This window comes from Lycium ferocissimum, chromosome 3 (assembly GCF_029784015.1).
Source record: "Lycium ferocissimum isolate CSIRO_LF1 chromosome 3, AGI_CSIRO_Lferr_CH_V1, whole genome shotgun sequence".
Taxonomy (NCBI): Eukaryota; Viridiplantae; Streptophyta; class Magnoliopsida; order Solanales; family Solanaceae; genus Lycium; species Lycium ferocissimum.
In genome coordinates this window covers 49,621,369-49,637,324 of record NC_081344.1, presented here as the reverse complement: position 1 = coordinate 49,637,324, position 15,956 = coordinate 49,621,369, and the positions used below count along the sequence as shown (strand labels likewise).

Below are 15,956 nucleotides of genomic sequence, written 5' to 3'. Positions count from 1 at the left end.
TATTGGATGTGAGGAAGGAGTTGTATAAGGTTTCTCCCTTTCTGGATTTGGCAGATATGGGGAGAACAGAATAGAAAAGTTTTTGAAGGAACAGAAAATCCGTTGCGAAGAGAAAAGAGCTCCTTTCTGTTTCATTTGTATTTTCAGTGTAAAAAGGATATTTGATATTGTATAGGTAGTTTTATTGTCTTTTCAGGCTATTTTACTTTTCAAGTTATAGCTCACTCTACATGAAAAGCTGACACACATACACACACGAAAAGCATAAACTACAACAAGACGCTTCTCACCAGTATAGCCTGGGCTATCATTGCAGAAGTCTGATATACAAATATCTTCCAGCCACGAGTGACTGCAAAAAAAGAAACAGAGAAACAGAATAACAATGAGGGAAAAGCAGAAGTAAGCACTTATAACCTCATTGGCGACAATGTATACTAAAGAAATCTCGCTTTTGCGGTGAATCTTCTGTGGCGGGTGCGGTCGGCAGTGGTGGATTTAAGGAGAAGAAAATTGAAAATGTGTATGCAGAAGATTCTACCTTAACTTGTACTGGTCAACCAAAGCGATCCCAATAAATTTCCCAGACATGATCAATGAAGAAATCTCTTCACTGCTAATTGATCTGCACTGTAAAAAGAGGATGTTTTGTACTATTACTTTTGAGATGTACATAATGTGCTGAATTCAATTTCTGACATGAATGACAGAAATTAAGGCAGAAAAATTCAAAAATGACAAGTCGCACTTCAGAATTCTTTTCCAGATAATTTAATGGGAGACAAGGCAGATAGATAAACAAGCTTAGGCATTGATAGTAGGAGGTCAGCTGAGCTGCAATGCCTGGTCATTCCCAGATCAACTAATTCACTAATGCCAAAGCCTATATGAGGTACATAACACACCCTGGAACCAGAAATTTCCAGGATTTGAACAACCCAAGGAAGAACCAATCTCTCATGTACTCCACACCATCTGTTAGCTCCATGAGTGGTCCAATCATTCCACCATACTAAGGCCACATGGACTATGAGGCCCAAACTAGAGGGAACTCTGGCCATATACCATGCAAAAGATTCTTCTTCTGCTAAGACATCTATCGATACCAATATAAATACATAGGCTTGCATTTTGGTATGCATACCATATATATGTAAATGCATCATTGAAGAAATATACTTCCCATCGTAAGTGTAGATACCAAAATCATTGGGCTAGAGAGCAACTTATCTGGGCTTCATTGTATTACAACAATTCTAAGGCTCGTGTGCTGGAGTTATGATGCAGAGGCTTGTTACAAATAGGACCAGCAGGACCCTATCCTAACCTGGTGAGTGGTGACAGAGAGCAGTACTAGTACTACTACCTAAGGGAAACCACATCACTTTGCCGAACTTCTTTTTTTTTTAACTGAGACCTTGCCAAACTTCTTTTGTTTTCTTGATAAGTATCACCTTACACAAACTTTACACCAACTTTATCCTACAACCTGTACATTATTGTCCACTCTACAATAGGTGAGGCACTCCTCATAAGTATGATTTGACCGTAAACATTAACTATGTTATAGTTTTGAACTGATTGCATCTTTCTCCAGCTAACATTTTCCTAATAACCGAGAGATCGCCAAGGGCCAGTGGTGCATGGTCCGAACTTGGTGATAATGGACCAACCCCTCTATCCTTCTCTAGTTAAAATATCAGTTTTTTGTTTGTGGTAGGGCTAAAATCCGTGATATGTGCCTAACCCACACACTATGTGTTGCGCTCTTACAACTAGACCAGAGCCCTGGGGGTTTCTCCAACAAATATTATATTCCAATTTTATATGAAATTAAAGCAAGACTTCATGGTTATAAAAACAAAATCACATGAATGCACAAAAAATCTTACAGGTAAGAAGGCATTTGATTCAGAGGAATAAGATTTCTTGGTCAAGCTAAGAAGACTACCGATTGGGTCCTCTAAACCCACCAAGTCTGGCCCTTTATCTATCCTTAAGAAAGAGGTATGACGCATGGGAAAGAATGCAAGAACTCTATGATACAAACATACAACCTTAACCACGAGCAGCAACCCTCTTGATTGATCAGAAAGAGTGAAAGGTGCTTAGCCACTTCCTATAACCACCCTGATCAATGAGATGAGCAGGCTTCCCCTACTTTCATTTTTTACCTAAAGCAACCATAATAAGATTGGATTATAAACATAAAAAAACTTATTATTCTGAACTGCTCCCTCCTTTTTCCAAAAGAACATTAGACTTTCATTCTGACCTAAAACAACAATCACTTAAACCCTTGCCCCCCCTCTAGAGGGAGTATAATCAGAGTAATATACCTATCCACATGCCAGTTTTATCAGGTTAAACTCTCACCAACTCTCCCATTTTGCTTGGTGTCTCTTGTTCCACTAGCCTCATCCTGCTACTCTCTCCAATAAAGGTTCATTTATAAGTTCTTATCCCAATACTTCAAAATCAAACTACCTTCAACACTTAAGTCCCAGACTAACAGCTGGTCAAAGTTCACAGTTCTCAATATTTAGACTTTGGGGAGTGATAGCTGTCAGAAAATAGTATCACTAGTCAGTCAAGCGAATCTAACTGAAATTGGAGAGTGTAGGAACTTACCTTTTTATGATTCCTTAGTAATATACTAATAGCCACCATGTGCTGAATAAACAAGGTAAAAGGGAAAAGGGTCAAAATTCCGTTTAAGTATACGAAATTCACAACATTTGTCCTCCATTAATAGTTTGGCTCAACCATGCCCCTATCATTACTTTTACTCGGGCCAAATGTACCCTTATTTCACACGGAACCTGACGAAGCATAATTAGAAGACTAATTGGAGGGCAGTTATGGACCTACACCCATACATTAAGGGTATATTTGATCCAATTTAGTTCCTCACTGCAATTATGCAATAACTTGGTTAAATTGTAATGAAGTTTCTCACCAATTTAAGACATCACATTGAGCACATCGGTGTTCATTTTTAAGCAACTTAAAGTGCCATTTTATAAAACTTAAATTAGAACCTCTAGGTAAAGATACAACAACCATATTGTCATAAAATTAAAATAAAAATGCATCGCATTACTTCAAACCACAAATATCTTTACATTCTATCAAACCACCAAATGCCATTAGATTCCATCAAACCACAAAATACATTTACATTGCATTAAGATAGCATAACTAAACCCACAATTTGCTTCAAAAATATACTCATAAAGAACAAGAACATTGAGACATATCATAAACAATTGAGAGAAATAAATGAGGAAGATAACTTCAATATTACTCCAAGTATACTTAACTTGGAATTTACCAAAATTAAAGGAAAAAACTAAACCCATTAGAGCAGATTTGGGAAACTTAGAAGAGGGGCTAGGGTTTGGTTCGAGTAAGAATATAACGGATTAAATGGGGTTGAGAATAGGGGACGGCGGTACACTAATTAATCTAATTAGTCTTGTAATTATGCCAGCTGGGGTCCTGAATGAAATAAGGGCATATTCGGCCCAACTAAGTAATGGTAAGGGCATGGTTTGACCAAACTATTAGCGGAGGCCATATGTTGTGAATTTCACATACTCAAAGGGCATTTTTGACCCTTTTCCCAAGTTAAAAATACGTCATAGAGCAAACACATACAATTCTTTTTCCTGTCATAGAACCAATAGAAATAAGTTTGACAAACTCTTAGGAACAAAGTAATCTCAACCAACAAGATTGAATTGTTTAAATTAAATAAAAAAGAAGAGACTGAATCGTGCCCTTGTCCTTTTGCTCAGTGGTTTTAGGAACCCTTTGATATCTAAAAATCCGTTTTGTTTTTAACAATTCCTCTTAGCCTCTTGGATAGGGGAAGAACCTTTGCATCTTTTGACAGTTTACCTCAATCTCATAGATTAAATCAATCAAATATAAATTAAAAAAATGGAGAAAACAAGCAAAGAGAACACGGTGAATGGCTTAACAAAGAACGAGAAACTTTCTCCTAAATTTGGTGCCTCCTCGAATTTGGAGAATAAACCATCCCTTGGGACTCTAATCAACAAGAGAGGGTAAGCAGAGAAACAGATAACAATGTAACATGAAAAGCTTAAGCTTGCCAAGATGCATTGTTACAACCAGCTAGCACACTGAATTTGTCTTTGTTTTCTCATTTTGTGTGATTCAGTGATATTAAAAATGGAAAGGGAAAAGAAGTATTCTTGTCAAACAAACACAAATTGAAAATCATTTCCAGGGCCATTTTTCTTAAGTTATATGCAATACTCAATCCAGTCAAAGAAGTTCAAGCTAACGTAAATGTAATCAAATTGATACTGTAGGCTACCAAGGCAACCAACCAAATCTGATGACAATTCACTGTTTTCTTATTCAATATTTTTTGGACGAAACTTGGAGGAGTAAGCCAGTCTCAAGGTATTTCCACGGGAAAAGGGTCAAAAAGATCCCTCTATTTTGTTTTAATGGCTAAAAATATTCTCCGTTACAATTTTAGGTCATTTATGCCCCTGCCGTTATGAAAGTTAACAAATATACCCTTCATTTGACGGAAATCCCCAAATTGATTCAAATAACCCGATTTCATAAAAAATAACCCACACTCCCTATTTTACCCGCCCCGACCCACCTCCTAAAATGACCCATTCTTCCTCTCTCCCATATTTTCTCCTCCAGCTCTCAAGCCCACTGCTCCGGCTAACTCCATCTCTGAGCAACCACTTCTCCCATTCCCTTTCCCTTTCTCGATTTTATATCCCATTTCAGAAAATTTGCAAAGCAGCCATCTCCGGCGAGCCACGGAATCAATAAACCACTACTAACGGTTGGAAAACCTTCATATCTGGCCAATTTATATGATCGTCTTGTGCTTTGGCATTGCTCCAGCGTGTCGCCGTCGAAGCAACGACGCCGTGGAGAGCTATAAATACACACAGCAACAAAAAAACAGAGGAGACAGGGCGAAATTGTCAAACTGCTCAAGGAAACCAATTTGTTGGCATCAGAAGGAAGAAGAGGAGGGAAATGATAACACATTGCTTTCAAGATTGCCTTTGAAACCCCCAAATCTCCATTCCCATTACCTAAAGCTGATATCAGAATATCCCCAGTGAATCTAGCAACGTCAGTAGAGAATTCTGGAGATAATTCACTTGCTTTACAGATATATTCCAAGAAATCATGGAAAAAGGAAACAATTGAGCCATCTCCGTCAAACCACGGAATCAATAAACCACCCCTACTAACGGTTGGAAAACCTTCATATCTGGCCGATTTATAAGATTCTTGTGCTTTGGCATTGCTCCGGCGTGTCGCCGTTGAAGCATGGACGCTGTGGAGAGCTATAAATACACACAGCAACAAAATAAACAGAGGAGACGGGACGAAATTGTCAAACTGCTCAAGCAGAGCTGAAACCAATTTGTTGGCATCGGAAGGAAGAAGACGAGGGAAATGATAAACATTGCTTTCAAGATTGCCTTTGAATACCCCAAATCTCCATTCCCAGTTGGTTTCAAATCTATGACATTGTGAGATCCACTAACACTGCAGATTCTTGGTTTGATTGGACGGAAAGGAGTAGAAATTTCATTACAGAGGTTTCTCTGAATAGGAAGACATTGGAATGGATCGTTCAGATTCTAAGAGAGGCCTCGAAGTACAGAGGTAATGGTGTGAGAAGGTGGAAGAAAAGAGATAATTTGTCTGAAACTTTTTGTGCAAAAAACTTTAATAGTGTTGGACGTATATCAGCATCATCAGCATTCGTGGCAGGAGTAGGGCTGTGCTAATCATTCCGGAGACTTCATTCAATGCTGAATGGAGATGGATAGCTGACAAGATTGGTAGGTTCATAAACTATCCTAGGGACATAGTTAATGAAGGAGAACCCATATTGGCAGACAAAGGGCTTCCCTAAGCAGATGCACTTAAAAATCCCAGATGGTCCAATAAAGAAGTGGTTATAGTCTTCAAAGGGGGGAGATGTTATTCACATCAAAGAAGGATTTGATTCACCGGAAAAAGAGGTATTGAACAGATGTCTGGTTGGTTTCTTCTCAACCACAGCGCATAAACCTGAAATTCCAACTTTATCAGATATCAGAAGATGTGCTAGCTCAACTTGGAGGCAAATACATGGAATGAATATTTATGAAATATGCGATGGCAGATTCCTTTTTGAATTTGCATCTAAAATCAGTGCTGAACAGAGTTTGAAGGGGAGATGGTACTCGAAAGATATCATTAGCTTCCAGTGGTGGTCGCCAGTGAAAAGAGGCCTGTCTAGGGATTTTCCGAGCACTATTTGGACCAGAATAGTGAGCTTACCATTACAATTCTGGTTGTCTAAGGTCTTCAAAGCCATAGGAGACTATTGCGGTGGATAGGTAGAGACAGAAGAGGAGACGGAACTTCGAAATCATCTTAAATGGGCGAGAATTAGGGTTAAAGGGATGCAAGTAGGGTTCCTAAGGAAGTAACCTTGGAACATGAAGGTTTAATGTTTACACTCCAGATCTGGGTGGAATCGCCGCAAGGATTTACGCTGGAGAAGAAGGGTTGACGCAAGCAAGAAACCAACAGATATCGAGGGATCTGTACAAAGGGTCAGAGGTTGGTATTAGGGATTGGCATGGTATGGTAGATACCGATTAACATACCGAAACCGAAATTTTTTTACCGCGGTTTTGGTATTATGGTATTTGGTACGGTATTTGGTATGCATTTTTAAAAAGTTTGGTATTCCGTACGGTATTCGGTATTCATAAAGAGAATACCAAAATGCCGAATACCATACCGAAGTATATAATTACATATACAATTCATATATCTTAGTATTCTAATACTAACAAATATATAAACTAGTATTATTAGAAAACTAATTGTTTAAACGTTGGAACTTTGACTACTCTATCTTGATTTAAATGTCTTTTTTGTGTAATTGATTTACAAAAAGGATTGCTTGTACTTTCTTTTGAATATTTTTACATGTGTAAGGTGTTTAGTACATATAATTGAGACATTTCTTAAGTAGCGGAAGTCATAATTCTCCACAATATGAGTATATGTAAGTCGAAGTCGAACAAACTATGGTACCGATTTACCGTACCGTAAAATACCGAAACCGAACTTTAAAATACTGAACCATACCAAATTAATTTGGTACGGTAATGGTATAGCATTTTTAGAAACCGAAAACCGAAATTACCATACCGAAGTTTCAAATACCGTACCATGCCCACCCCTAGTTGGTATGATACTGGAATCGAGAAGGCTGGCAGATCACGTGGGGACCTCGAGTGGGCCATCTAATTGCTGTAATTTTTTGGACATGTATTTAAAGACTTTGGGCCCAAAAGTTATTGGGCTTCAGAATGTAAAGTCAATGGGTCATAGCTCTAGGACTCAATTAAAAAAAGATTCTGGTCTCATTAATGCACCATGTGACACCCCACGTGAGCCTATTCTGGTATCATTAATACACCATGTGACACCTGACGTGAGCCTATCTTATTAACCCAGAAAGATAGAGATTTATAGCCTGTTTTGGCCAAGCTTATTTTTCCCCCAAAGGTACTTATTTTTTCCATAAGTGCTTATTTTAAAAAAATGAGGTGTTTGGCCAAGCTTTTGAGAGAAAATAAGTGCTTTTGGGGAGTAGCAGAAGCAGTTTTTCAGAAGCTAAAAAAAATAACTTTTGCCCAAAAGCACTTTTTTGAAAAGTACTTTTGAGAAAAATACACTTAGAAGCACTTTTTAAAAGCTTGGTCAAACACTAATTGCTGCTCAAAAGTACTTTTTAAAATTAATTGGCCAAACACAAACTGTTTTTAGCCAAAAGTACTTTTTGAAAAGTACTTTTAAAATAAGTTGTTTTTAGAAGCTTGGCCAAACAGGCTATTAAGAGTTGATTCTCAGACGACTGCTTTCTTCTCGAATTTGAAGGAAACTGCAACAAAGTTTCTGGAGAGTATTGCGAACTGGGAAGCAGCGAACAAGAAACAAAATTCTGATCGTTCTTCTTCATCTCTTCTATTTCACGAGGAGGCTGGTAAAGGTAGTGGGGCTGTAGAAAAAGAGAATGATACAGATAATATGATATGACCATAGTTGAAGAAGAGATATTTATGGTGACCCATACAGATGCAGAAGATTCGAACATGCAACTATTGCAGGTGCATGAGGCTGTTCCGATTGACATGCAAGTCAGGATTGCCAAGTGTCTGAAGTGGAGGCATCTAATTGGGTAAAATTCAATATTTTGGAATTAAGCACCATTTATGGGGCCGCTTTTGAAGATTGCGAAAAAGAAGCCTTAGCTTTGATCATCAAGCTGGATGAAAGGAAGAAATTTATAGAGAAACTTGAGGGGAGCAGTACAGCATAACTCGAAGAAGTAAAGGGTTGTTGAAAAATGAGCTGAAAAACCAGCAATCAGACCTTAATGAGGAAGTGGAAGGGGTGAGGAGTAGGGGGAAGACTCTAAGTATAACTTATCAATGAAAGTAAAGTTAGCGACTTGGAATGTGAGGGGACTTAACGGGTTAGCAAAAAGGAACCTCGTTAAGAGTTTAATGTTAAATTGGAAAGCTGATATTTACTATTTTCAAGGGACAAAGCTTGAAGAAGTTGAGGTGATGGCCAAACATTTGTGGGCCACAAGGAAGTTGTGAAGGAATCATGATTTTATGGGATAGCAGAGTATGGACAGGGGAGTTAGTTGTTGAAGGACCTAATTCAATCTCATTTAGGTTTGAAGCTGTACAAGATTCCTTTTCCTGGTATCTAACTGGAGTGTATGCACCACATTCTAGACTGGAGAAAATTGATTGTTGGGATGAGATTGCAGCTGTTAGAGGTCAGATGGAAGGTCCCTGGGTAGTGTGTGGGGATTTTAACACCAATAGATACATGGCAGAAAGGAGGAATTTCTCAAGAATTACAAATATAATGAGTGACTTTTCTGAGTGGATTGAAGACATGGGTTTACATGATCCTCACCTGAATGGGGGGTCAATTTAACTGGTTCAGGGAGATTAATCATAATAGTGCAGCTAGACTTGATAGATTTCTTTTTTCCGTGGATTGGGAGGAAGCTTTCAGAGACATAAGACAAAGAATACTTCCTAGAGCCATTTCCGATCACTCTCCAATTACTTTGGAGTGTGGAAATGGGAACCAAAAGAAGTCTTATTTCAAATTTGAGAATTGGTGGCTAGGCGTGGATGGTTTCAAAGCCATTTCCGATACAGAAGTGGTGGAATGAATTTGAGGTCCAGGGCTGTCCTGATTTCCAGTTAGGCAGAAAACTAAGAATGTTGAAGAACAAACTTAAAAAGTGGAGCAGAACAAATGTTGGAGAATTGGCAAACAAGAACACTTGTCTTCTGAATGAGCTAGCTGAACTAGATCAGACTCAGGACAGCAGGGAACTCAATGAAGACGAGATGATGATCAGGGCAACAATTATGGTTGAATTAAAGGAATTGGCAAAAAATGAGGAGGCAAGCTGGAGAGGAGAAATCTACAGTCTTGTCGCTTCAACAGAGGGTTAAAAATACTAAATTTTTTCAGAGGATTGCTACTGCTCATAAGAGATACAATACCATTGACAGGTTGAAAGTTGGGGATGAAGTTGCGGTAGAAATGCCTGATATCAAAAGGACTATGGTGGATTTCTATACGAAGCTATACTTAGAAACAGAAACTTGGAAGCCCTCTTTTCAATTTCCGAATTGTCCCAAAGTAAATGATGAAGAAAGTGACTGGTTGCAAAGACCTTTTTCAGAGGCAGAGGTTCTCAAAATTATTAACATATGTGCAGTGGACAAGGCACCTGGTCCGGATGGTTTCGCAATGGGGTTTTACAAAGAGTGTTGGGGAATCCTTAGAGAAGATATAATGGCAACGGTTCAGAACTTTCACCAGAATGAGATTTTTGAAAAATCATTCAATGCCACATTCATTGCTCTGATTCCCAAGAAGAATGGTGCCGAAGAATTAAAAGATTTTAGACCTATAAGTCTTATAGGTGGTGTCTACAAGATCTTATCCAAGCTTTTTGAAGGCACTAGTAGTTCTATACAGAAAATTAGGATGAACTGTCTTAGTCTGTTCTTTTTTTGTGTAAATAGAATCTGTGGGGGGAAGTAGGTGAATTAGTTGACTTGATAGGCAATGTATAAGATATAGGTTTTTGGACAGGGTTTTTGATAAAAGGCAAGGAGGAGTGATTTGGGCATTTCATCTGAATGGTTAGGGCATTTTGATAGAAATCGGGCAATGGCGAGGATGGTAGTTTCTCCACGAATTGACCTGGGTTTTCTGCGATTAAATCACATAGCTTAATCAATGACTCCATTATCAGAGAAATGGAGTAACAGCTAGTTAGACATCTGACACACTGCTGCTAGATAACTAATTAGTTGATCAATGGTGTTTTAGTTTTGCTTTGTAGTAGCGATAACGGGTAGTGGAGATGTGGCGGCAGCCGTCGGTGGTGGGAAAGGGAATGGGAGAAGTGGTTGGTCGGAGATGGAGTTCGCCGTAGTTGCTGGAGGAGAAAATATGAGAGAAGGAAGACTTGGTTATTTTAGGAGGCAGGTCAGGGCGGGTATATTATGAGAGTGGCTTATTTTTGTGAAATCAGGTTATTTGAATCAATTTGGGGATTTCCATCAAATGAAGGATATATTTGTTAACTTTCATAACGGTAGGGGTATAAATGACCCAAAATTGTAACGGAGGATATTTTTAGCCATTAAAGCAAAGTAGAGGGATATTTTTGACCCTTTTCCCTATTTCCACCGAAAGCGGAAGAAGTCTATTACAGTGACCATCAAAATCACTGAGAAGGTGGTACATCTAATTTGTCCCACTAACCAGATATTATGGTAAAACAGATCTGGATGTTTATAAGTCAAATTCAATTGATAAAGCCACAAAGCAGGAGGTCAATTAGTTAATCTACCAACTACCATCTAGTGCTTCAATCCAAATTCCAACTAGTTGACCAATTAGACTTAGGTTTGCAAGCAACAATGAGTGATAAGGACATCCTTTTTTTTTTTCTTTTTTCTTTTTTTTGACAATGATAACAGATAAGGACATCCTTTTCTCTTTACACCAGATACTGATGCTGCAACTCAATCTAGAGGTAAAAACGACATGTCATCTAATCCTCAAATTTAACTACTTGCTTCCTTCCATTTGTGTTGTACGTGAAACATAATTGTGTTTTCACGTGAAACATATCCCATTATCTGCTATCTTAGGTCTAATTGCTTAATATGTAGACCAAGACAGTGACAACAGTTATTTTTTATATAAAGATGAGTTCATTAAAGCCTTGAAGACTATGTTTGGAGAACAACAGTTCATGCATGAAGCCTTTTCTTCCATCAATCTTTTCGATAACAAAGAAATCTCTGAGCCCTCTCCTTCCATCAATCTTTATCATTGGTCTATAGCAATGAATGGTTTTGAAAGACACTAACCACACCTTTTTCTCTCTACTGTACTCAGTTTTAGCTTTGTAAGCGAAGCTTGTTAAATGGTAGCTAGCCATTAGATGGTAGCATTACAAAACAGAAGGTCAAACAATCGAAGCAGTAACTGATCTTTCATTGAAGATATAACTGGACAAGACCCTCAATCACAACTATTGTCATAAGCATAGATCTCCTTCTGATGAAAATAACAACTTATACCCTGACTAATAGCACGGCAGAGTATTTACTACAAGACTGGACACAACTGAATGGGCTTTACCTCTATATTAATACCAGCATCACGTGCCTTTTGGAATAGCATATCAACTCGGACCAGATCATTGGACAATTGTTCCTGCAAAGTACAATCTGATCAGCATCACAAAGACAGCAGAAGAATGACAAAGTAAAGTTCTCAGACTAGTAGGAAGTCAACAGCGTGTAGAACTGTAGATTCTCTATACTTTTATCATGTTTAGTTACCCTGACTTCCTGCTTCTCCTATACAATCAACATACTGATACTAATAATAAATATGCAAAGACAAAAAAGGCAAGGAGCAAATTGATCTTGATAGTATATGCTACTTTTGATAAAAAAGTACAATACAAGACATGTCTAACCTGATTTTCCAAATAAGAATACGTGCACTTCGACAAATGAGATCAAAATGGAATGCGATAGTTACATCATTGCATATTTGAAGCTTGATACACTTGAAAAAGTGAAAATCACAACGAGAGCAATCTCTAATTATTTGATCTTCTGAGGGCTATATCGAAGAGTGATTAATAAAAGATTATGTGATGTTCATCAGACTAAATATAATCCTATTTTGTAATTCTTTCCAAATAAGGAACCTATTTTGTATGTTATGTCACAGATATTTGATTTGGTGATAGCAGTTGAACACATCCATACTTCATATGAATATGCTATGAGATCTTTAAACAAACATACGATGTGAAATTGCTGATTTATATAGGTATTATCTTCACTTATTTTTGGCCAGTTACTCACTTCATTTCTAACAGTACTTGCAGTGTAACAGAACTTGCAGGGTAACAGAGGCAAGAAATGTAAGCAATTCTAACTCCACAAACCAGTCATAAATACTCCACCTTGTAAAATGTCTCCACGCAGAAACTTGGATTAGCTCCTATTGTGACTGTAAAGTAGGAAAAGTTGACAGAAAATTTATGCAACAAATATGCCAGATCAACTGTCCAAATACTGCAAAGATTAAAAACAACGTCAATAAACTTTGTGAAGCTTTTTATCTCATTCATATAAGAGCTGTTTCATCCGAATCAACATACCCAGCAAGGAACCCAATTGTGAGACTTGAGATGCAGTAAATGAAAAACTATAGAGAGACCAACAAGTCAAAAATAAAATGTAAATTTCTTGAACATATTCATTTTAGCAATTAGTATGCTTGCATATAATTTCGAGTAAACTCATAGTTCAATGGAGATCTGCCGAGTGGAGAATAAGAGAGAATTCCTTATTGAAAATATAGGTGAGAAGAAAATAATTATTTGCACTCTAAAAGAGAAAAAAAACAGAAAGAAGGAAAGAGCTGGTAGTATCATGAGCTTGTTAAATCTAAGACAGCGTTCCTTAATTTCGATTGTGAACATACCAGTGGTCATTTAAAATTCAAAAAAAAAAAAAAAAAAAAAAAAAAAAAAAAAACAACCTTTAATCTAGTCAGTTCAATTTTATTTATTTTTTGCTATATTCCAACACAAAAAGACAAACTATGACCCCACATGTTTCTCCATGAATAGTATAATTTCACTAATTCTCTTGAATTTCCTGCAAAGTAAAACATCTGACTACTTGTTTTAAAGCATAAAAACACACTTTTCCCCTGGTATTATCTGCAAGAATGAGAATACCACCAAAATGAAATGAAACGGATAATCATGTTCGTAGTTTAGCATTATTAAAAATCTACGAATCGATGCAGACTTCAACAAGAAAGAAAATGGAAGAGGGCCAGAGTGGACGTTCCCTCTTGCTCTGGCATTGAACACTCTTTGTCCACTCGCCTTAAAGGAATAGTCTAGTATCGAGAAACATGATTGACAAGTAAATCTAGGAGATTTGATTCAATCTTCCTTGGAAAGAAGCATTCTTGCATAGCACGGTTGATGCCACCAATCAGTGTGTCAGGTTTTATTTTTCATAGTAAGAAGGCCATTGTGCACTACCTTTTCATGTACTTTGCAGTTTATCATAGGAATATCAACAAAATGAAATGAAACGGCTAATCATGTTTGTAGTTTAGCATTATTAAAAAAAATTACGAATCGATGCAGAGACTTCAACAAGAAAGAAAATGGAAGAGGGCCAGAGTGGACATTCCCTCTTGCTCTGGCATTGAACACTCTTTGTCCACTCATCTTAAAGGATTAGTCTAGTATTGAGAAGCCTGATTGACAAGTAAATCTAGGAGATTTGATTCAATCTTCCTTTGAAAGAAGCATTCTTTCATAGCACGGTTGATGCCACTAATCAGTGTGTCAGGTTTTAATTTTCATAGCAAGAAGGCCATTGTGCACTACCTTTTCATGTACTTTGCAGTTTATCATAGGAATATCACCAAAATGAAATGAAACGGCGAATCATGCTCGTAGTTAGCATTATTAAAAAACTACAAATCGATGCAGAGACTTCAACAAGAAAGAAAATGGAAGAGGGCCAGAGTGGACGTTCCCTCTTGCTCTGACATTGAACATTCTTTGTCCACTCATCTTAAAGGATTAGTCTAGTATCGAGAAACATGATTGACAAATAAATCTAGGAGATTTGATTCAATCTTCCTTGGAAAGAAGCATTCTTGCATAGCACGGTTGATGCCACCAATCAGTGTGTCAGGTTTTAATTTTCATTGTAAGAAGGCCATTGTGCACTACCTTTTCATGTACTTTGCAGTTTATCATAGGAAATCATCATTATGTACATCAATGTAGTGATCAACCATTTATAGGAACAGTCTACATTGGCAGAATCCCCTCTAGTTCCAAATATGTTGTAACTCTTTACACAGAGCACCTAACTGACGGTTGGTCTTTCTGAAGATCCGAACGCGTGGAGAAACGTGCAAAAAGGATAGGTTTAATAAAATGACAGAGGAAGGTTGAGGTAAGACATCAAATATTACATGATACGTAATTATGGGCTTTCAAGGAGTGTGGAATTCAAATGTTTCTATTTCAATTATTGCAAAAGGGAAATTCCCCAGGAAATAATTAGATAAAGCCAAACCAAAAAATGAAAAGATGAATGAAGTAGACTCAAACATGATATTTACCCTCGTAACGTAGCAAAAGAAGTACTTATAGAGTGAGGAGTATATTTTTATAACTTTTAAAAGAAGTACCTTGTAGTGCAGCAGAGCTCTTCCAGTTCTTGCATATCACCATCCTTTATCCCAAGAGTCCTCAAAACCATTAAAACACAAGCAAGACCACAGTCCCATGTATGTAATTGGTTAATGTGCGGAACCTATATTAACAAGCACAGCCTGACTGTTAAAACTAGAAAGACAACTGAGCATATATCTAGAAGATGCTTGCTAAAACAATAAATGGTAGAAATAATTTTTTTATGACCGTAGTATTATGTACACATAGTAGCCAATATTCAAATTTTTAAATTAGCAAATTACTTCAAAAAAAGTGCACCAAAAAAAATTATAAGGTTGTGAATAGAGCAAATAGACTCACTTCACAAAAGGATGAACACGAAAGGACTGAATTGTCGCATTTGTTTGTGCCAACTGATCGTTTACAAAGGAAGGACTCTACCCAGCTTAAATGATCCCTTCCAGATCCTTGAGCGCTTTCTTCTTCTGTCCTCGAAAACTTATTCAAGAGAACATACAAAGGCCACATCTGCAACCAATAGACTGATGAAGGAGCTAAACATCTCAATCCACAAACCTTATGTAGCAAATTACAAATTGTCACTTTGATGGAAAATCTCAAGTCCTCACCTAAGTTGCTTGGACTCGGGTGCGGGTATCCGATACGGGTACAGATCCGAGTGTCGAATTCGGCAAAATCTGAATTTTAAGATTCGGGGGTGCGGATCCAGGTATAGATATGGGTACGGGGATTCGCTAAGAAAATCCAAAATTATAAAAATAGAGCTATAAAGAACACGACCCCTCGAATTCTTGGTTTCTCTCTGTTTGGCCTGAAACATGAAGCAACGAATATGAGACAAAAGGACTATAATATTGGAGTTATGTCATTTCCCATGTCTTAAATCTGTTTTCTCTTTCATTTTGAGAAATCAAATTCTCAATTTTCCCCCCAAATTTGTCCATGGACTCCGGTCAAAGTATCCGAAGTTGATTGACCGTATCCGAGACGTATCCCGCCCCCGCACCTGCACCCGTCCCGTGTCGAGACGGGTGCGTCATAAAAAATG

The 15,956-nt window shown here is 37.6% G+C and overlaps 1 protein-coding gene across 7 annotated transcripts in view; it reads right to left on the bottom strand.

Moving 5' to 3' along the window:
- The window catches only part of LOC132050263 (guanylyl cyclase 1-like), a 38,553-nt gene that overhangs the window by 20,991 nt on the left and 1,606 nt on the right, over positions 1 to 15,956 (bottom strand). For 3 of the 7 annotated variants that reach the window (XM_059441429.1, XM_059441432.1, XM_059441433.1), the window contains 8 exons: positions 15,517 to 15,719; positions 15,248 to 15,415; positions 14,902 to 15,026; positions 12,632 to 12,743; positions 11,791 to 11,865; positions 2,632 to 2,673; positions 542 to 630; positions 291 to 352 (listed from right to left, as the gene is read on the bottom strand). In XM_059441429.1, coding sequence (XP_059297412.1) covers positions 291 to 352; positions 542 to 630; positions 2,632 to 2,673; positions 11,791 to 11,865; positions 12,632 to 12,743; positions 14,902 to 15,026; positions 15,248 to 15,415 — 673 coding nt within the window. In that variant the 5' untranslated portion in view covers positions 15,517 to 15,719. Of the gene's footprint in view, positions 1 to 290; positions 353 to 541; positions 631 to 2,631; positions 2,674 to 11,790; positions 11,866 to 12,631; positions 12,744 to 14,901; positions 15,027 to 15,247; positions 15,430 to 15,516; positions 15,720 to 15,956 lie in introns of all 7 variants that reach the window. The other 4 variants (XM_059441428.1, XM_059441431.1, XM_059441430.1 and 1 more) reach the window with 4 other exon arrangements.